The sequence below is a fragment of the Varanus komodoensis genome, unplaced genomic scaffold, assembly GCF_004798865.1.
Source record: "Varanus komodoensis strain SLA01 unplaced genomic scaffold, ASM479886v1 scaffold3, whole genome shotgun sequence".
Lineage (NCBI taxonomy): Eukaryota > Metazoa > Chordata > Lepidosauria > Squamata > Varanidae > Varanus > Varanus komodoensis.
Genome location: NW_025335761.1, coordinates 24,114,347 through 24,137,407, shown reverse-complemented (window position 1 = coordinate 24,137,407; position 23,061 = coordinate 24,114,347). Strand labels below are relative to the sequence as shown.

The 23,061-nt window shown below is 44.1% G+C and overlaps 1 protein-coding gene across 1 annotated transcript in view; it reads left to right on the top strand.

Annotated features, from left to right (window-relative positions):
- The window catches only part of SPRED1 (sprouty related EVH1 domain containing 1), a 93,973-nt gene that overhangs the window by 50,298 nt on the left and 20,614 nt on the right, over nt 1-23,061 (top strand). The window contains exons 3-4 of the mRNA XM_044436722.1: nt 13,635-13,803; nt 15,171-15,220. Of these exons, the coding sequence (XP_044292657.1) occupies nt 13,635-13,803; nt 15,171-15,220 (219 nt within the window). The remainder of the gene's footprint in view (nt 1-13,634; nt 13,804-15,170; nt 15,221-23,061) is intronic.

Sequence of the window (23,061 nt, the reverse complement as noted above, 5' to 3'; positions counted from 1 at the left end):
TAGTTTGTTGAGGTTAATCAATTTCAAATTGAGCTTCAGCAATTTCAAAACACTGGAAATTTCCATTTTTAAGAACAATAAAAATGTTCTTAAATGAGAACATTTGTGAGAATGTGAGAAAGTGAGAATAAAAATGACATCTGTTGAAAAATGAAACTTAGCAAAAATTTGGCAACCAAACTGGGGTTATGGCATCCTCCAAAAACAAACTTATTTACTTCCTGTTTTTCATGTTCTGTTACCTGGTTTTCATGTTACCCTCCTATCTATCTGTCTATCATCTAAACTGTTTGTATGCCTCCCAGTTGTGCCACAACACCTCTGGACAGCTCACAAGTACAAGAGAACACAGGGATTTAACTCTCCTTACTACTTTCCATCCTAATTTTTATCATTCTTCAGATTGTTGTCTAGCTGAGGAGTGACGGTAGTGCTCAATTTAAACTTATACATTTTGCAAATTCAGCACCTGCTGGTTTCTTGCCCTCACTTTAGATAGCTGCATGGAACTTTTTCTTGCCTGAAAGAACAGGTAAATCTCTGCCCCTGTTCTTGCCTTTCCCTCTCTCTGGAAGTAGCTTCTCTCACCAGAACAATTGAAAGTGGGTAGACCAGGCAAAAGAAGCTAATGACAGAGAAAAGAGAAAGTAGTTTCCTTGTTTGCTTTGGTAAAGCCATGTTTGCTGCTGCTGTCTAAGGAAAGGATGCTCACTTTGCCAAGAGATGTAAGGGCTCAGCAAACAGTGTATATACCATCCAGGTGATACTGCTTCTATTGACGGCCAGTGAAGGACAGAAAAAACCAGATGTGATGGGAGTTTGAAAACTTCAGTACTCTCTTAAAAGAGGGTAATCCTAGAGATCCTTTATAAGAGTTGCTACTGGAGCAGCCTTTTAAATTAGCATGGATTGATGACTGAATAGGCTTCCTGTTGCCTTGTTAATGCATTTGTATTCCCAGCAGTTCCTGATTTCTAAATTACTGTGCTTTCTTATGAGACTCCATGCTTAAGCATGAACCGTATGGACACACAGTGGCTCAGACTGGGTGACAGAGGAAACAGAAAGGGAACAGAGCTAGCAGGACTACAAAGGAATGATACAGAGTACGAGCAGGACAGATGGGGAAATGCAGTATTTATCTTGCATTTCTGCCCTTTGTAACTGCCATAAAACAGTCATTCAGGTTTAGATAAAAAAACTCATCTGCTGTCATCCTGCTTTGATGAGAAGTCCCTGTCATACAGTGTGGGCAGACCAGCCTTTTGCACACTTTTATTTTCTTAATGGTTTATTTAGACTTTATTGCTGATTTTATATGGATAAACTTATCTGTGCATGTGCCATTTGCCATACTCTATTTTACCTTTTTAATTGTTTGTGATCTACCCAGAGGAAGGAACAGATTAAAAATAAAAAAACATATCTAGAATGTTTAAATCCCAGCCATGAGCCCCAAGAGGTAAGGCTTTCTGGCTCACTCCTAAATTTTCAAAAAGAAATAAGAGCCCATGAAACACTAAAACAGCAGAATGGCATAAAATAAACATTTTCAGGAATTGCCTTTCATACAGTTTTTTTTTGTAATTCTGCGCTCAGTTTCTTGGTTAGGCCTTTTGCCAGTGGAAATGTGCCTTGTGTGTGCAAGAGAGAGCCTTTTCAGTTAGGACCTCTTAACATTAGAATAGCATCTCAAGGCAGGTTTGTCAGGCCTGCTATTTGCCTGGCTTAAAGTGGGCTCATAAGACTGTTTTATTATGGTGACAACATTTTAGTTGAATCTTGGTAGGTTTTTTAGCATGCTGTTCCTGATAGGGTACCAGTATTTATGATGCTGGTTTTACTGCTGTTTAGGTTTGTTTTTCACTTCATTTTGATAGATACGTTTATTTGTAAGCTGACTTGTGTTTGATTTTGTCATAGAAAGGGAAAATATAAATCACCAAATAAATGCAAATGGAGCCAGTGGCCTGGTTCACACAGAATGACAGACCATGAGTTCAAGAATTCATTGCCTATTGTACATGAGTGGGAGAGAAGCCGGTGCAACAAGAAACTATGGGTTAACCACTAGGTTGTTTAGCCCTTAAACAACCCAGCAGTTCGAGTTCGGATGATGAGTTTGGTAAGAACCACTTATGAGTTGCTCATCAAAAGCAAAAGTACCAGGCACATGGCAGAGCTCCTGCTCATACACAACAGCCCATGAATTCCATGCAAACTGACTCATTGTTGAGCTTAAAACACACAATTTAAAATAGGAGCTCATAACTATGATTGTATTCTCCTGTAGTGGGAATTTCCTGCCTATTCATAAGTGACATCGCAAGTGTACACTCTGGGCAGGATAGCCAGAGTTTGCCTTACTGGAAACTTTTCAAGCTTTCCTTCCTGTGCAGTACCCTATGATATGGTGATAAAGAGGGTGGACAGCAAGAAGGATTAGCTTCAGAGAGTCTTTGCATCATAATGATTCGAGAAGCACTTCAAACATTTGAGCCAGTTCCTTGCAAAATGAGGAACATCTCAAATAAACATGGATGAGTCATTTGTCCTGTCTGAAAGATGCCTCAAATTTGTGGCCTGTTAAGTCATCATTATTATTTACTTTGTATACTGCTTTCCACAAAATGAGTCCAGTGCAGCTCACAACTCTACAATAGTACAAAGACAAAAAGTGTACTGTTTTTGTATCAACAATGTAGCAATTTCAACAGTACATTGTTAGAGTAGCAAAACCACCCAAACAATTAATTTAATACTCTATTTTAGCATTTCAGATTAATTTCAGAATAGGCAATATCAACAATTATGCTATAATAACTGTTATTATTTTTCATTGAAGTGTAAGCTAGAAAGAAATACACCAAACCTTTCCAGGCAATTAACAATATAAACTGCAAACAGGTACCCCAATTGTAGTAAGTACAGAAAATGGCAACCAGACTTCATAGACCCTGCAGTAGCTCATTTCTTCCATACTCCATTCTGTCATTCTCGTGCAGTTTTTAAAGCTCCAAAGAACCCCCCAAAATGGTATTTTCTCTCCCTGTGCTTTGCGTGTTTATCTATCATCCTTCATAACTTCATAAAATTCAATTCAAGAATGGCAATGCATTGTAATATGATTGAACTTAAGTAGCTGCTGAACTTTGCTGAAAAAAGGAATTAGTATGTTTAAGAGAAGAATCCTCCCTAAATAATTAACAATACTGATTAATTTTTCCTTCACCCTCATGGTTTTTTTCTTCAGTCAATCCATTTCCTTCAATTGTTGCTTTCTTTTTTCAACTTTTAAAAGAGGTCTTTGGTCTGACATTAGTAGTTCCTAAAACAAGCTTGGCTTCCCAACTGTACTTTTACTTTCATACCAATCCTTGATGAAGTGAGAAATTGATTGGTCCATGCTAAATAGAAACAATGACTCAGCTTATTGCTGCTCCTTTATGCAAAATGTGCATAAAAATAAAAAGTGGGGGGGACCTGGGACTGCTGAGGGTTAAACAGGCCTAACAGAACCCACAGTCCTCAGGTTCAAATGACATGACAAATCATCGTCATGGCTGAAATATTCGAAATTGTCATTCACACACTGTAGCCCACCATGCCACAAATAAGCCATGGTGGCCTGTTTAGTTGTGCAAAGCCAAATGGCTTGCAGGCACCATGCAAAAATGGCATCCATGAGCACCTAGCACAATATAATAGTTGCTTTGAGTTACTTATTAGGCTGTTTATCATGTAAACCAGGCCAAAGAGCTGCCTCCTTTGGTGTTGGTTGTTTTTAGAAACACATGTTTCAATTAAACCAATTGGTGCATACCTCAAGAAAAATATATAGCTGCACAGGAGGTTGAAATCCTAATAATACTTAAAGTAACCTTGTAGGTGAAACTTGGGGTAGTGTCTAGGAACTCAAGGCTAGTGATCCAGACTGAGATAACCACCACTACCACTCATTGCTTCCTGTGGATATATTTGAGGTCCTGCTTTCTGGAGCCTCTGTTCCTAAAATGGGTGGATGCCCATATTTTTTCTGCTTCTCCTGAGCACTGAACTTTTAAACATACAAATAGGTATGTCAGAGCCTAGAAGTACCTTAATATATACAAAGAGTTGTGGGGTGAGAATAGGGGACAATGACATAGAAATATCTGTATACCTATATAATAAATTTGCATAATTATATCTTAGAATGACCTTTTGCTGAACTTAGAATTGCATTCAACCCACACTGCTACACAACTTTTATGAAATAATTCTTAAGAGTTGTTAAGTGTGAATCATACTGATTGCCAAACTCCTGCTCCTGGATTATGGCCATAAAATGACACACTCAAGGTCTTCTTTGGTGCCTTACTTTCCAAAAGTGTGCTTGAACTCTGCCTCATTGGAGGCAACCTAAAATAATCAAAATTGCAAGCTGTCTGTTCCTTTAAATAAAAGCATGATCTTTAAGATTACACACTGGGCAGTGTCTCTATTTCGCTTTCTTTCTGAGCCTTTCACAAACTTGTTTGCTTTCAAATTGTCATTTATGTTCCATCAGGATAGCTCATAATGTGAAAATGAGATTATTAAGATCCTTGGATCAGCCTTTGGCTCACACAAAAAGTATTTGCATAAGACCCAGAAAAGCAACAAATCAAAATTGATTAAAAAAAGTTTTGCTTTGGAAGATATGTAATGATGTAAATTCCTTTAATTGCATCATTTTAGTTGAAGCCACCTGTGGCAAAAACTGGGAACAGGTTCATGAATGAGAATGCTTGACTGAATGAATGCTTGACATGTTATTGACAAAGAGCCTGTCAAATACTTTGAAAAGTGATAGCATCCAGGATATGGATTTCACTTTGGAGTGTCAGAGTCTATTTCTGGACTTGTTTACCCAGCTTGTTTAGATCTTTGTTGGAATGTAAAGGGTGGTTCCCCCCCCCCCCGCCCCCATTCTCTTCACAAAGCACCCTTGACATAATTGCACACTTCCTCTTTTATTATACTTCCCTTCCAAGATCTGGCTCCAGCCAGTCTAGTTAGAACAATTACCTTCCACTTTAACCTGGACAGGTCTGCTGCTGTTTTAGGCTATGTAAACATAGATGGAGAGTTTCTTTTATATTCAGCATGAAGCAAACACACAAGCATCAGTATTTCAAGTTTTCAACTGCTGTGGACTTAAAAGTGGTGTGTATTTTGTCTTCTAGATGAATAATGAAATATTTATTCTGTTGAAAGTTGCTCATCGCATTGTCCAATGTCCTTGCTTAACTACAATAGGACAAATGAAGTTAGAAGGCATAGAAAAAAATTCACAGTTCATGACTTTCAGAACAAAGGAACATGAATACTGCACTTACATAAATTGTGCACACCAAAATTTTTGCCTTCCTTTGTTTGGCATCATTCATCTTGCACAGATTTTCAAGCAATTTGTAACTGGCACAGTGAGGGAGTCAGGAAGGAGAAAAGGGCTTTGAAAGGCAAGCCAGTATAGTTTTGTGATTAAGCATCTTGGGCTATATCTAAGAATATAAATGGTTCAAATGATGCCATCCCTTAAAGTTTAGTGGGAAATATCAAGCCAACATCTCAAAGTCTAGCCTACCTTTCAGGGCTCTGACACACATTACTTGTGCATAACAAAAATAATCCTTGAGTAGTATTGTAAAAGATCCCCTGTAGTTCATCTGAGCACAAAAAGGAAGTATACATAAAGGAGCAAAATTGAAAAAAAAAAGTCCTGTGGTATCTTAGACTAATTCAGCCTTCCCTAACTGGACGTCTGCCATAAGGGTTGGACTAGAAGTCTCATCATGCATGCCTTGATGTGATGAGAATTGTAGACTGGTGTATCTGGAGGGTGCCCAGTTGGAGAAAGGTGATGGTTTAATTTCTTCTGGGCTGACATTCCATTAGACAAAAGCATAAAGCCCTATATTTTTCATATTTATAGTCTTCATACAAATAAATGCTTTTTCTGTGCTTATTTTAAGTTTAATGGCAAAAATTCATCTATGTTGCTATACTGGAACAAGAGGGATGCAAAAGCTAAATTTCTTCCAAGTAGTCTGTCTATATGTAACTAGAAATTTGTATGAAATTACTTGGTAATTAATTGATCCATAATATTGAAAGTCATCAAAAGATCTCTAGTAAATCAGACCAATCTCATCCAGCATTCTGTTCTTTCCTTACAATGTACCACCAAATGCCTGTGGGAAGTCCACCTATAAGGTTTGAGTGCAGTAGGGAATTCTACTTGCTAATCTGACTAATTGAGACTGACAGGAACAATGTTACATTGGCTCCTGTCCTTTCTGTTGGAGTGAAAGTTGATAGTACTGGGGGACTTCTCTGCCTCTCAGCCTTTGGCTGTGGACCACAGGGCTCCATCTTGTCCCCTATGCCTTTTAGCATCTATGTGAAGCCATTAGGAGTCAGTCTGGATCAAGAGGTTGGGATTTAAGTGTCATAAGTATGCAGATGATATGCAATTGTACCTTTCATTTCCACAAAGACTGTGGAACTTCTGAACAGGTGTCACTCTGGAAGTGCTTTCAGGATGATTGAGGGCAAACAAGTAAAACATAATCCAGATAAGATGAATGTATTGGGAAACCACTCAAACCTTATGGGAGGACTTCTCACAAGCATTTGGTGCTGTGCTGTACGAAAAGAACAGAATACTGGACAAAACTGATCTGATTTAATTTGTATGGAGGTGTTTTACTTATTTTGCATGGGGTTCTACTCCATGCTCAGCTTAGTGGTTCTCCTGGATGCAGAGCCACCTATTAAAATGCTCATGGCATCAGTGGCTAGGAAAGTCTTTTATCAGCTTAAACTGAAATGCCAGTTGTACCCTACTAAGGGATGGTGAACCTCACCTCACTTACATGTGCAATTGCTCAGATGCTTGTGCACCTAGGCTAGTGTCACTCCACTGTTTGCTATTAAAACTAATTCACATTTCTGGCTTTGGAATTTAAATTTCTAAATCTAGAACTAGAATGAGATCCATCCAGTATGGTGTAATGGTTAGCATGTTGGACAGGTATGCTAAGACTTGGGAGATCTGAATTTTCGACCTAGCCATGAAGCACAGTGACTTTGAGACAGTAATAACCTCTCAATCTCACAGGGTTGTTGTGAAAATGGAGAGGACATAAGCCTCCCTGGGTTCCTTGCAGGGGAAAAAAGCAGGATATACATATAATGCATGTGTAGTGCACATATACTTGATGAACTATTTGCATTCATATAAGTATGGCCAAGTCTTGAGGTCAGCTACAGAAGTACTGCCTGCCGATGCACCAGTTTGTACATTCAGTGCAAACTGATTGCACATTCGTTTGGACAAAGGTGAGACAGATACTCCCCAGTGGTACTTCTCCATTTATGGAAGCACCTTTATAGATAAATAGATTTGACCTCTTCTTTCTCTTCTTATAGGAAGACCTCTGGTGGCATTCTTGTTTAATTTTGGAATATTTTGACTGCTTAAGATAATAATTATGGTATATTTTATGCTACTCTTTTAACTTTTTATGTGTTTATGGATAATTTTAAATTGCTTATGGTTCTTCGTCGTGGTCTCTGTGCATCACACATATGGGTGCTGTGCCTGCGCAGTGCCTAGGCCAGGAGATTAGAAAGCTAACGGTTTTTGGCAGGAAAATGCTCCACTCCCCTCCCCCTTGCAGTGTAAATAGAGCGGAGCGTCCACCATTTTACTCAGTATCTGCGACCACCGTTCGCTGTGCCTCATGCCTGCTCCTCTCTTGCTTAGATCTCACCACGTGCTCCTTTACAGTTATCTTGTTCAACTTACCTTTTCCTCGTTATATATCCCAGTTTCTCTTTCTTGTTGTACTTCCTCTGTTCATTCTTTCTCTAAAAAAAAAAAACCCAAAAATATTACTTACCCTCTGTACTATCATCTCTTTTTTCCTTTTCGCGATGGCACAGCGGGCGACATTCCGCAAGAGTAGTGAGTGCAGCTCCAAAATGTCTCCTGCGGACCCGCATGACTTATGCCTCCTCTGCCTCGGCAAGGGGCATAGGAACGATAAGTGCAGGCATTGCCTGGCCTTTACCAAACAGGCCAGGAAGAATAGGGAGAATCGTCTCCGCAAGTTACTTTGGGACCAGGCCTTGCTTCAATCTGACCAGCTAGTCTCAAGGCCTACCCCCTCCTCGGCTGCGCCGCCTCAGCGCTCCACTTCTACCCTGGCCTCCTAAGCGCCCCGCCTCAACTTCGGCCGTGCCACCGCAGCACCCTTCAGATGAAGGCGCTGCTCCAACAGAAGCGCAACAGCTACCTTCTCCTCCAGCCAAACAAAAGGAGAAGCATAAGCATTCAGAACCGGAAAGGCCCTCCGGCCATAAGCCGAGGAAAGAAAAGGCGGCTAAGGCAGCCCACAAGGGCAAGAAACCCGATCACCCCAAACACCGAGGCTCGTGTTTGTCGGAGTTCTCGGTACCGACTGCCACAACGGTACTGACTCCCTCAGGACCGGCCCTGCAGTCTGCAATGCAGGTGACACTGCCAGGATCCCCCAGGCCTGTTCTTCAGCCTGAGAGCGTGTCTCCTCCACAGGAGCCACCGCTTAGGGAGTCCATCTCTGATGGAGAAATTAGAGATTCCCCTCCAAGGCAACACTCCCCGACCCCAATGCCTGCTGTTGGGCCACCTGAGGGACCAGACTCTCCTCCTAGGGGTAGGAGCCATTCGTCGGAGTGCCATGCAGATGACTGGGCTATGCACAGCTATGGTGGCTATCCTGCCTGGAGTGGACTCCATCCATATGCCTTTTTTCCTCCGGACCGTCGCTTGCTGTTGTTTCCGAGAGAGGCACCGTCCACTTCTGGCCATACGGAACGCAGATCTCCACCATCTCCTGAAAGCTCTTCGTCCAGTGAGCATTACTTCTACCATCAAGACTCAGACGAGTCGGAAGTAGACTCCACATCTCCGGACGTGGCTATTACTTCCCAAGACCTGGGATCCCCGGATGAGCCCCGTGTTTCTTTCTTGGAGCTGGTTTCTCGTCTAGTCCGGTCGCTGGAGATAGAGGCCTACCACCACCCCGGGCCCAGCACAGACCGGTTTTACGACATCATCTGAGGGGAGCAGTCTGCCACCGTTTTCTTACCGTTGATTACCACACTTCGCCAGGCAATGGTTCAGCCCAGGGACCAACCAGCTCAGCCGCAGGCGACATCTCACCATTACGAATCTATGTACCGGGTCCGAGAGGACGACATCCCGTTCCTGCTGCGCCACCTGAAGCCTAATTCGGTGGTGGTCATGTCATCCCAGGGCAGGGAGGCTCAGGGACATACAACACCCCGAGATAACGGAGGAAGGTCGACATGATCGCGCGTCAGGACTACACGGCTGCAGGACTCGGTTTGCATATTTCAAATTATGAGGCTACACTGGCATGTTACCAGTACTTCATTATGCAGAAGCTGGAAAACGTCATCTCCTCCCTCCTGGGGGACCAGCAGGCAGACCTAGCCAAGGTCTTCTTAAATGAAGCGCAGGTGGCCATTCAACAGTTGTCTACCGCAAGACATCACGTAGACACTGATTCTCGGGCCATGGTCAACGCTGTCTCTCTCCGACGACACGTGTGGTTCAGGAACTGCAATTTCCCTGAGGAGATGAAGAGGAGGATAGAGGAAATGCCATTCGATGGCTCTGGCCTCTTCCATGCGAAGACCGATCGGAAACTCAAAGCCATCCACAAGTCCCGTATGACGGCGCATCGAATGGAACTCCCACAAGCGAAACGTAAGTGGCCATGGTCCAGCCCCTACGAGCACCAGCAATATCAGCCTCGCCAGCAGTTTCACCAGCACCAGCAATGTACAAGGCAACAGCCTCAACAGCGCTCCTCCCAGGACTATAGGCGTTTCGACACCGAGAAACGTCCCCGTTGATGGTCCCGGCGAACCAATTCACCTCTCCACCTCCCACCTTCCCCTCTCCCCTTTGGGAGTTGGCTCCAAAGCCGACTTCCCATTTGGGAGGCCATTACATCTGATAGGTGGGTGCTGTCAATCATTCAGCTCGGATATAGAATAGAATTCGACATCATTCCACCGTCGAGCCCTATCCGATTTACACCGCCATTTTTGGTTCTGTGCGATGAAGTCCTTCACCTTCTTCATAAGGGAGCGATTCGACAACTCTCTTGCACTGATGGGCTACACGGATTCTATTCTAGATATTTTACAGTTCCCAAACGGGACAGTGGTCTTCGACCTATCCTGGATCTAAGAGAAGTCAATAGATATATCAAACCAAGGAAATTCCGGATGACCACTTTACAGAATATTCTTCTGTTGCTAAGGGAAGGGGATTGGTTCACCTCATTGGACTTGAAGGATGCGTATTTTCATATTTCTATCCATCCTTCCCATAGACACTTCCTACGTTTTACTGTCGGATCCGATATTTTCAAATTCAATGTTCTACCATTCGGACTGGCTATGGCACCGAGAGTCTTTACAAAGTGCATGGCCCAGTTTGTGCCCACCTATGGCTCTGGGGTATACAGGTCTACCCCTATTTAGATGATTGGCTAATTGTGTCACGGACTAAAGACAACCTTTTAGCGGCTGTCCGCCTGACTTATGCTTTACTTGATGACCTCGGACTCTGTATTAACCTTAAGAAATTGTCATTTATTCCCGCACAGGTCATCGATTTCATCAGAGCACGTATCGACTCCACCCTGCAAGAAGCGTTCCTTCTTCCGCCCCGCAGGGCCACCCTGTGTACACACATCCATCAGATTCAACGACAAAGGACAGTTCAAGCCATCACTATACAAAGATTGTTGGGACACATGGCAGTCTCAGTAGCCATTGTGCCGCACACAAGGCTCAGACTCCTCCCGCTCCAATTATTTTTCAACTCATTCCATCCGCAGCGGGATTTACAAACCAAGCTTCTGCAGATTCCATCTTCGATCCTTCACACCCTGACGTGGTGGACTATTTCACACAACCTATCTGTAGGCGTTCCGTTCCACCCACCCCAACCGACAGTGACAGTGTACACCGATGCGTCTCTCATCGGATGGGGTGCGACATGTTCGGGTCCAAGGGGCATGGACCTGACGGGAAGCAGCGATGCATATCAACTTCCTCGAGCTTCTAGCAATTTTCAACACTCTCAAATCTTTCGAAACCGTCTTACACCGCCAAGTTGTACAGATTACGTCAGACAGCATAGCTGCTGTTTTCTATGTCAACAAACAGGGTGGGACAAAGTCACCTCTCCTGGCCTGTTTGTCAATGCAAATCTGGGACTAGTGCATTCCTTGGGACATCACAATGCTGGCGGTTCATCTTGCGGGAACCGACAACGTAGAAGCTGATGCACTGAGCCGACAAATGTCAACTACCCACAAATGGGAGTTGGATCGAGTGGTTTGCAATCAGCTGTTCCAGTTATGGGGACAACCGGATATAGACTTGTTCGTGACCCGGTCGAACAGGGTGTGCAAACTGTTCTGCTCCAGAGTGGGTCTGGGACTGGACTCGAGGGGAGATGCCTTAATGATCGACTGGAACAACCTGTTCTACGCGTTCCCGCCAATCCCGCTCCTCATGAAGGTAGTGTCGAAGATCGTGCATGACAACGCCTCAGGAATTCTGATAACCCCATGGTGGCCAAGGCAACCCTGGTTCACCACTCTCCTCACTCAGTCCAGAGGAGTTTTTTGATGACTTCCGCTTGTTCCTCATCTGTTAACACAACACAACGGGACAGTACGACACCCGGATTTACTCTTGCTGAAACTAACAGCGTGGTGCTTCCGATAGATCTGAATTTTCCGTTGGCTCCGTTGCCATCCCGATCGACAGAACTTTCACTTCAACGTCATACACAACCAACTCCTCCCTCGGAATTGTCAAGGTCCGTTTTGGGACCGACAGTGTTATCCTCGGATATCCAGGCAATTCTCGAATCTGCACTACGACCTTCCACATGCAAGTCGTATTCAGCAAAGTGAAGAAGATTCTCCTCCTTTGCCAATGCCCATTCTTTCTCTCCAGAGTCGGCTTCGATCGAGAATATTTTGCAATTACTATTTGACCCTCATTGCTTGGGACTCAAGCCTTCATCTATAAAGATCTATACGGCTGCTATCTCGTATTTTCGTGGCAGCATCCAGGGGTCATCTGTTTTTTCTCAACCCCTGATTCGCCATTTCCTTAAAGGGCTACAAAATTTGCACCCGTCAGTTTGACCTGTTATGCTGACGTGGAGTCTTTCTGTTGTACTTCAGGCCCTTACAAAACCTCCATTTGAACCTTTAGCAAGGTGGATTTACGCCTAGTTTCATGGAAAACTGCCTTCCTTGTTGCAGTTACTTCAGCCAGAAGAGCCACTGAACTGTGTGCTCTACGCATAGACCCACCGTTCTTGAACTTTCACAAGGAAAAAGTCGTTCTTCGAATGGACTCCAAGTTTCTTCCCAAGGTGGCTACACTGTTTCATTTGAACCAAGACATCGTCCTCCCTGCGTTTTTTCCATCTCCGTCGACTCTGATTGAGCGCTCTCTCCATACGCTGGATGTTAGGCGCTGTCTAGACTTTTACAGGTCTCACACAGAAGCGTTCAGGAATTCCAGTAGACTTTTTGTCAAGTATGCCGATCATGACAAGGGCTCTCCAGTCTCATCTCAGCGACTGTCCAAATGGATTGTGCAAACCATAGTCCTAGCATATCAATTGACCAAGCTTGACTTACCTTCACTTCCGAGGGGGCATTCTATGCGAGCAGTAGCGACTTCGTTGGCCTTTGCAGCAGGGGTTCCAATTCAGGATATTTGCAAGGCTGCAACTTGGGCTGCTCCATGTACTTTCGCCAAGCATTATCGGCTTGATGTACGCGCCAGAGGGGATTGTTCTTTTGGTAGAGCCGTGCTCTCTGCCATTCTTCACTGACGACACCTTCCCTCCTCCGAGTCTAGTAAGCTTGCTAATCACCCATATGTGTGATGCACAGAGGCCACGACGAAGAAGAGCAGGTTGCTTACCTGTTACTGATGTTCTTCGAGTGGCCATCTGTGCATTCACACCACCCACCCGCCAGCCCCGCATGGTGTCGGTGAGTGGACTGTTTTTTTCTTACTGCGGTTCTGTGTTACTCCTACGGTACCGACTTTTTCTTGCTGCGATGCTGATTTTCGAACGTTAGGGGGTGAACGTCGGTCTTCGAGACTGAGTAAAATGGCGGATGCTCTGCTCTATTTATCCTGCAAGGGGGAGAGGAGCGGACTGTTTTCCCACCAAAAACTGTTAGCTTTCTAATCTTCCGGCCTAGGCACTGCGCAGGCGCAGCACCCATATGTGTGAATGCACAGATGGCCACTCGAAGAACACCAGTTACAGGTAAGCAACCTGCTCTTCTAGTAATTTGATGTATTATTGTATCAGTAGTTTATTTTTTATTGTGAGCAGGTCAGAGCAAAGATATTAGGTATGAGAAGTAGTGTAAAAGTCTTCTAAATTAAAGACATAAATATGCTGGATTTACTTTTAAGTGTAGTTGCAGATACAGAAGTTCATTGCACTAAGCTTTTATCTTAACTTGGCTTCTTTTCAGGTGGTTTTGGAATGCACATTAAAGAAGGACATTATTTACAATAAGGTTACGCCAACTTTTCACCACTGGAAGATTGATGACAAAAAATTCGGCCTCACATTTCAGAGTCCTGCTGATGCAAGAGCATTTGACAGAGGCATTCGGAGAGCAGTTGAAGATATTTCTCAAGGTAGGAATCTGTTAGTCAATCTTCTTTATTTTTTAAAGGTAATATTATCCACACTTAAGTAAAATTAATATGAACATGCAGATAGCATTTTTGAGAATTTATTCACTCATTTCCTGTTCTGCTTATCTGGCTTTCTCTTGCTACCACCACTGCCACCATAGTCATTGGAAAAAATAGAAAACAGAAGAACAGTTCCTATGCATGTCTGTTTTATCTTACTCTGAAATCTAAAAGGTAAGTGCCTCTTTAAGCCATGAAGGAGAGAGAGAGCAACCTGCCTCTGCCTTAATTTCACAAGAAGTCCTGGCAACAGTTAAAATGGGAATAGGAAACAATTTGCATCAGCACCATGGTACTTCATACTCACCCAGGGAAATGGTCAGTGGCATGATTGTGTTAATAGATGTAAAGGCAGATAAAAGGCCACCAAATAGAATTCAGATCCCATCAATGGAAGGACTTCATGCCCTTTCTGAAAGCAAGCACTTATCTCTCTTTCTGGGCTTCTCTTGTATATGTTCAAATAAACTCCCTTGGCAATACCTCAAATTCCATCAATGCTTTGTTGTGGAGTGTAAGACTGAATGGCTTTCAGGACATTATTTACCTGGGAAGATAGTTACTTCCTAAAGGGTGAATGAAGTGATGTCTTTGCTTTTGCAAGCTTGTTCAGCATTAGGTGCGCATGTGTGTATACACCTGCATACGTGCACTTGGTTTACTAGTTTGTAGTGTAATAACGCTTTTGAACAATGAAATAGCAAAATGAAATTTGGTACACATATTCAGGGAACTCCACACCTGTTCTCATGGTTGGGCCATAAAAGACAGTACTGGAATGTGCTATCTCCCTTGAACACTGAGATGATAGAATAGAATTTTCTATGGGTATATAAAATAAAAAATTTTGTTTGAACTTCAGACATCTGTGGGGAAGGGAACATAGTTCAAGTGATATAATATTTGCTTTGCATGCAGAAGATGCTATGTTCAGTACGTGCATCTCCAGTTAATAAACATAAGGGAGTAGGTGATGTGAAGCACCACTGTTTGAGACCCATGAGAGCCATTGCCATTGAGGAGAGAGATCTCAGGATGGATACATAAATTGGCTTTTCTGGATAAGTTTCCTGTGTTCCCCATTTATTTATTTTCCGTAAAAGTGGCCCATGTACGCATGAGGAGGGGTAAAAATGAAAAACAGTTATGCACTGTTTGTAGTTGTAATTACTGATGAGTCACATATGACAAATAGTGGACCTTGTGAAAATCAAGTTGACATAGTTATCAAGACTCCTAATGCATGACTTTAGCCAGACATAAATGGAAGTAACTTGATAGTTCACGTTCGTCTCATTCTTCCACAGGTTGTCCAACTTCACATGATGAAATCGAAGTGCCTGCTGATGGCTTTCCAGTAAGTGCTTTAGATATCCATTATGCTAATTACATTGGAGGAAATGATAGGAATTCTTAATGCAGGAGGAAGGTCTTACTTCCATTCATTAAAACCTTTTGAGCTTTTAATCTGTAAGAAGTGAATGTGTGGATAGCCTTACCTTGAAGTTGGTGCTGGATGGCTTCTTTTGGTGGCTGTATTTAATTCTCAGGACTGTATACTATTGCCTGTTTTGTGGAACATTTCTAGCTTTCTCTGAGCTGTGTCAGTGAATTTGTTAGTGAATTTCCCTGGAGCAGAGTGGTGCTAAGGAACTTGTAGCTTCACTGGGGCAGCATGCTGCTCAGGAGCTTGAAGCTTAATTTGAACTATGACTGGGCCCTGGAAGGAAAAACTTCATTGTGCAGATGGTGTAGAAACCTGTAGTAGTAATACACAGGCCTTGACAGGGTTTAAACATCGAATCTGCTTTCAGTATGGGAATTCAGCCCCTGAGCATGTGAATGACAGCAAGCATATTAGCACTAGTAAATATGTGCTTGATACCCTGCATTTGGCACAGATTTCATTGTACCAGGAATACATAAGAGCCATGAAAGTTTATATGGACTCTAAACAGTCCATAGTTAAGTTTAGAAGTATAATACTGAGCAATTGTATCATTCAGTGACTGCTAGGCTATCTTATTTTATACTGTATGTGAGGAAGTGAATGTTTCGCACCATCCTGCACAGGGAGAAACTGCCTACATATACAAAAGTATTCTGTCATCTTGGCCATCTCCCTGGCATACTGCCTTTGTATATTCAGGGTGACTTTTTATACCAACTATTCAAATATGCATCCCACTCACTCTGCCCTACATGCTGAAATGGAACTGCCATTACTCAAGTTACAGGAAGGGCTTCTTACTTCTGTCTTAGCAATGTTATCTATGTTTGTTACTTATTTTAAGATTGCGAAGATAGCAATTTGACTATAATTTGGGATGTCAGGTGCTGAACCATGTTGACTTCATTTAGGGGAACTGCTTTTCTCATAATTCTCACTAACTAGACAGTCATCTGAGTGGGAAGGGGTAAATTGGTATCCCACAACAGCAGAGGGTCAGACCTGATGGCCTTCCTGATCCCTTCCAGCTCTACTATTCCATGATTCTGTGATCATTAGAGCACAGTTTACAACCCAGCAAAAGTTCTTCCACTTAAATGCTGTGACATTTCTGCTCCTTTTATCTGAGCTTGAAGTGACTGATGTGATTTTGCAACAACTCTCAAACAAGTGACATTCTTGCTCAGATAATACTGATGAGCCAAAATATTTACGTATTTTTCTTTTAATGCATGTCTTAAACTGTTTCCGAGCATAGAGCAAGGGCTTTAGAGCCCTTTTTACAGGTGCCTCTGAAGTGCCCAATTTTTTACTTTGGGAAACAAAATTGTGGGAAAATAGGGCAACCTGCAGGCCCTCAGAGGCCACCTATGTGGTCTGCGGTGGGTGCCAATGCTGCCACCTCTCTGTGAATTTGCCTCACATGCCATTCCCACTGGAGCTGGTGGCACATGGGGATAACTCTTTCCGCTGCCTTCTGTTCCAGTGTTATCCGGCTCCTGATATGGGAAGAGAACGTGCTCTGTCAAATTCATACATTTTCTTTCCTGGAACTATCAGGCTACTGACAGCCCACCAGTTACCTGATTGGCTGGCTGCCAGGAGCCTGATGCTGGGAAAGAAGGGCCATGAAGATTGTCCTTGTGTCCCTCTTTCCCAGCACAATCAGACCGTAGGAACCCAATCCTAGTGGCAAACAATCATGCGAAGAGATCCATCCCTCTGCACCTTTTCTACTAGCATAGTCATTGGGTGATGGGCCAAGTAAAAGCTGCTCTCTTCTGCTATAAATCAGTATGCTGGGAGGGTGGGCAGTCATTGTATAGATGTAGATATCCTCAATTTCTGGCTAGCCAAGCAACTCTGCATGCCATCCACAGAGCTGAAAGTTTGTTTGTCCCTGGACTTCATCTGATCCGGAGGAATCTATACATGCTCTTACCAGGATTTCTGGTAAGCAAGATTTCTTCGTCGTGGCCTCTGTGCATCACACATATGGGTGCTGCGCCTGCGCAGTGCCTAGGCCAGAAAGATTGAAAGCTAACGGTTTCGGTGGGAAAAACTCCGCTCCCCCTCCCCTCAGTAGTATATATAGAGCGGAGTGTCTGCCATTTTCTCCAGTCTTTTGCGACCGCCATTTGCTGTGCCTCGTACCTGTTCGTCTCTCGCTTGACTCAGTATTGTTCATTACTTACCATTTATCTTCTTACTCTTATTCCAAGTTATTATTCCCTCATTCCAGTTTATATCTTCTTTTTCTCTTTACTTGTTCCTATAAAAAACCCCCGAAAAATATATTACTTTTCTCTCTTTCTATATTCTATTTCTTCTTTTTCTGTGATGGTGCAGCGAGCGGCCTTCCACAAATGTGTGGAATGTGGGTCCAAAATGTCTCCGGCGGACCCACATGACTTGTGCCTCCTCTGCCTCAGCGAGGGGCACAGGACTGATAAATGCCATCATTGCCTTGCTTTCACTAAGCAAGCGTGAAAGAATAGGGAGAACCGGCTGCGCAAACTCCTCTGGGATCAAGCGCTGATGCAATCCGATCAGCCTGCAGGAAAACCTGGGTCAGTGCATGCTCCATCTGCTAAGCGCAAGGCCTCAGCCTTGTCTGAGCCGGTTCAACGTCCAGCCTCTGCCATGGGCATGTCTGGGCAATGCCTTTTGCCCACGCCGCCTATGCTGCCGCAACCATCCAGTGGTGGAACTTCCCCCCCAGGGACTCAGTTACCTCTTCCCCCCCTCATAAACAATGGGAAAAGAGGAAGCACAGGGGACTGGATCAATCTTCGGCTCACAAAAAGGCGAAGAAAGATAAGGTGGCAAAACCGCCTCATAAGAAGAGGCATCGGGATTCAGGTATGACAGCCCCATCGATCCCGACGGCAGCTTCGGTACCAACGCCATTGGTACCGATGCTTCAGGCGGCGATGCAGATTACTCCTCCGGGGTCACCGATACAATTTGCTCCTCAACAGGGCATGCCTATTCCACTGCCCGAAGAGCAGCATCGTGAGTTGATGTCCGATGGGGAGATTCAGGATTCTCCTCCGAGGGCCTGGTCCCCAACTCCTATGCCTACGGTGAGAGCTAGAGACCAATCTCCATCACCACCACCTCGGACCCGGATGGACGAGAGGCAGGAAGAAGGATGGTTCTGACCCTATTATGACTAACCGAGGGGCTGGGAGGACTACCATTCTTTTGGATTTCGTCCTCACCCATGGAATTGTTCTTCACCCTCTGTTCATGAGGATCTGCCGTCTACTTCCCGGCATGTAGAACCTGATCGTCCCACTTCTCCAGGGACCTCCTCATCGGAACCATACCATCCCGGACCCGACTCAGACTCGGATGCCGACTCTACCTCCCTGGACAGCATGATAACATCTCAAGGCCCGTCATCGCCTGAAGAATCCCACATTTCATTCAGGGAGCTTATGTCTAGACTTGTTCGGTCGCTTGAGATCGAGGCGCAACATCAGCCAGATCTGAGCACCGACAAGTTCTACAATATTGTTCGGGGAGAACAATCACCAGCAATCGTCTTGCCGCTTATTACAACTCTGCGACAGGCGATGACGCAACCCTGGGACTTGCCTTCTCAAACTCAACCTACGGTGAGAAGATACGAGTCCATGTATCGGGTCCGAGAGAGCGACATCCCCTTTCTGCTTCACCACCCTAAGCCAAACTCTGTGGTGGTCGAATCATCTCAGGGCAGGGAAGCTAGAGGCCATACCACCCCCAGAGATAAGGAGGGGCACAAGATTGATACCCTGGCACGCAGGGTCTATGCGGCTGCAGGACTCGGGCTTTGGATGTCCACCTATGAAGCCACCCTCACTAGGTATCAATTCTTTATTATGCAGAGGCTGAATAATATTGTCGCTCCCCTGCCTGAGCAACAAAGGGACCTTGCCAGAACCTTCATTAAAGAGGGGATGCAAGTCGCCATTCAACAATTATCCACTGCACGCCACCATGTAGATACAGACTTGAGAGCGCTTGTGGGGGCGGTCTCACTGAGAAGGCATGCCTGGTCGTGAAATTGCAACTTCCCTGATGAAATGAAGCAGCGAATAGAGGAAATGCCTTTTGACGGCTCCGGGCTTTTTCACTCCCGCACCGATCACAAGTTAAAGTCAACACAAAATCCACCGCCCTGGCCCACCTGTCCATGGACATTTGGGAGTGGTGTATCCCGAGAGGCATAACCCTTTTGGCGGTCCATCTGTCCGGGACCGGCAACGAAGAGGCAGACTCCTTGAGCAGACACGTCAATCACCCACGAATGGGAACTAAACCACCAAGTTTGCACCCAATTGTTCCAACTGTGGGGACATTCAGACATAGATCTCTTTGCCACCAACAGAAACAAGGTGTGCAAAAGGTTCTGCTCCAGGGCGGGAATAGGACCGGGATCGATGGGAGATACCCTTATGATTACATGGACAAATCTCAGGTTCTATGCATTCCCACCTATTCCTCTGCTGACCAAAGTCGTCTCGAAGATCGTGCACGACGATGCCACAGGGATACTCATAGCACCTTGGTGGCCTCGCCAGGCGTGGTTCTCCACTCTCCTTCAGATCTCAAAGGGCAATTTCCTTCGCCTTCCGCTCACACAAGATTTGCTAACCCAACAAAACGGGGCCATCCATCACCCGGACCGTTGTCATTGAACCTCACTGTGTGGAGGATACATTGACTCAAGGGACTGTTTTGGAACAGGGATCTAATAGATCACTAGGTACCTCAACTCATGATCGGTCGGACCCTCTCACTGATTCGGTACCAATGGGAATATTGTTGGGACCGAGTTCTTTGGATCCGGAGGTTGTACGGATTCTCAAGTCTGCACTAAGACTATCCACCCGAAAATCCTACATGGCGAAGTGGCGTTCTTTTTCATCCTTCGCGGAATCTAGCTCATTTAAGCCGCTCACGGCATCGGTTGAGAACATTCTTCAGTTTTTACTGCACCTGCATCGCTCGGGACTGAAACCCTCCTCAATTAAGGTTTATGCAGCTACAGTTTCACATTATCGTAGTGTAGTTCAAGGGCTGTCGGTGTTTTCACAGCCGCTTATTTGGAAATTTCTTAAAGGCCTGCAGAATCTGCACCCGTCCATTTGGCCATTTATGCTAACGTGGAGTCTCTCAGTTGTCCTACAGGCGCTTACAAAACCACTGTTCGAACCATTAGCCACTGTCAATATACTCCTTGTTTCATGGAAAACGGCTTTTTTAGTTGCAGTTACTTCCACTCATAGAGCCAGTGAACTTTGTGCTCTTCGAATCGATCCACCTTATTTAAACTTCCATAAGGAAAACGTGGTCCTGAGGATGGACCCTACTTTTTTGCCTAAAGTTGCCACACCGTTTCACCTGAACCAAGAAATTGTGCTGCCTGCTTTTTTCCCGTCGCTGTCGAACCCGGTCGAGAGGTCCTTGTACACCTTAGATGTTAGACGATGCCTGGCTTTTTATAGGTCGCACACGGAATCTGTTCCAATAAACATTTTGTAAAGTATTCTGAGCAAGACCAAGGATCGCCTGTTTCGTCTCAGAGGCTGTCAAAATGGATCGTTCAAACCATTTTGTTGGCGTATCAACTCTCAAAGCTGGACTTACCTGTTGTTCCAAGGGGCCATTCCACTAGAGCGGTCTCAGCTTCCTCTGTGTTCACTGCAGGTGTCCCAATCCAGGATGTCTGTAAGGCAGCAACTTGGGCTATGCCTTGTACTTTCGCGAAGCACTATCGTCTTGATGTGCGTGCCAGACGAGACTGCTCATTCGGGAGGGCTGTTCTTTCTGCCGTCCTTCAATAGCGACACCTCCCGCCACCGTTTCTGGTAAGCTTGCTATTCACCCATATGTGTGATGCACAGAGGCCACAACAAAGAAAAGCAGGTTGCTTACCTGTAACTGATGTTCTTCGAGTGGCCATCTGTGCAGTCACACAACCCACCCGCCGGCCCCACTCAGTGTCGGTGAGTGGTTTCGTTGTCGGTACCACATCGTACTGCTTTGGTACCTCATACTTGTAACATTGGTACCGAGGGGGACTGTGTCGGTACATACTAGGTTGTTATGCCATCTTATTCCATGGGGTGGTGAATTTACGGTCTCCAAAGACTGGAGAAAATGGCGGATACTCCGCCCTATATATACTACCGAGGGAAGGGGGAGAGGAGTTTTTCCCTCCAAAACCGTTAGCTTTCAATCTTTCCGGCCTAGGCACTGCGCAGGCGCAGCACCCATGTGTGTGACTGCACAGATGGCCACTCGAAGAACATCAGTTACAGGTAAGCAACCTGCTTTTCTCCAATTTCCTAATCACTGGAAGAATAAAGGGAGACTCTTATCATTCTCTCTAGATAGATGGCTTGACTGTGCATATAAGCAAAAGAATCATGCAAAAAAAAAAAAAAAAACGAGTTAAGGCTGAGATGAGCATATCTAACTAGAAAATGTTTTGCACAAGGCATCGGGCAGTAATACTTCCTAAAGTAAACCTACTTTCTTATTAAACGCATGTCAGTCAGAGTTACAGGAAAGAACTGGCCTTTGCAGCCTTTAGTTTGTTCTTTTGCTGTATATTATTGAGCTGCACAGCAGGGTGTAATCAGAAACATCCAGGGCAGCCAACTATATTCTGTATCTTTGTAGGTTCTAGATTGTGTTCAAATTATCCCAAGGATTCTTGTCACTTCTTCCCAAGACTGATACTTCATCTTAAAATCTTGGTGTATAAACATTGCTATTAGATCCGCAATAGTTTCCATTAGGGCAGGCAAACTGTAAAGCAGCTTTTCTCAACCTGTTTCCTCAAACAAATATTTTGGACTATGACTTCTAGTATTCCTGATCATTGGTCCTGCTGGCTGGAGCTTGAAGGCTGCTGTAAACAGTGCCAACTATCCAATATTTGGCATTCTCTTTCTTGCTCTCTCCTTCTCAGAGTTTATTTGCCTGCTATAACTTGTTCCCATTCTAGTTGTCAAATATCAAAGTTCTAGTATTTGGCTACTAACAAAGTGACATTGATGTTGCTCCCATGAAGTCAAAAAGCAAGTAGAACTACCAGTCAATATTTTTATTAAAGGAATCAGGAAGTGCTTCACTGTGCCCTATAGACATTGCAATTTAAAAGCATGTACAAGAGATTCAGTATTACTTAATACTACAAAGAGTCTTTACATTAGTGGAATGTCTTAAAAATGGCTTCCATATCCATTGAAGCTATACCATTACACCTAGCCAAGGAAGTAAAAGGTATTCTATACTTGGCTACAGATAATGATTTCAAATAAGGAACATAGTCATTTAGGTTTGAAATATACAAACTATGAGCCAAATAGAAGAAGGCACAACAACAGAAAGGTGACAAATTCTGTTTAACAATACTCCTGTTCTTAGTTACCTATTTTGCATATGTGCAATCAAATATCAGTAAGGAAACACAGGAGAAAATCCCAGTGAATGGATCCTAGATCAGCCAGACTTGTTCCAAGTAGTAATCTACCAATGTTGTTTAAAAAAAATAGAATTGACAGAACTATCAGAAAAAAAGACAAATCTAATCACCTAGAGCAAACTTCCAGGGTGAACTTGTTTGAGACCTTAAACCTATTTCTAGATGTAATGTGCTTTGGAGAGTTCAGCATCCTCTTAGAAACCTTGCTTGTCTGTTCTGTCAGACAGATTCAAACCAGTATTCCATACTGTTGCTTCATAGA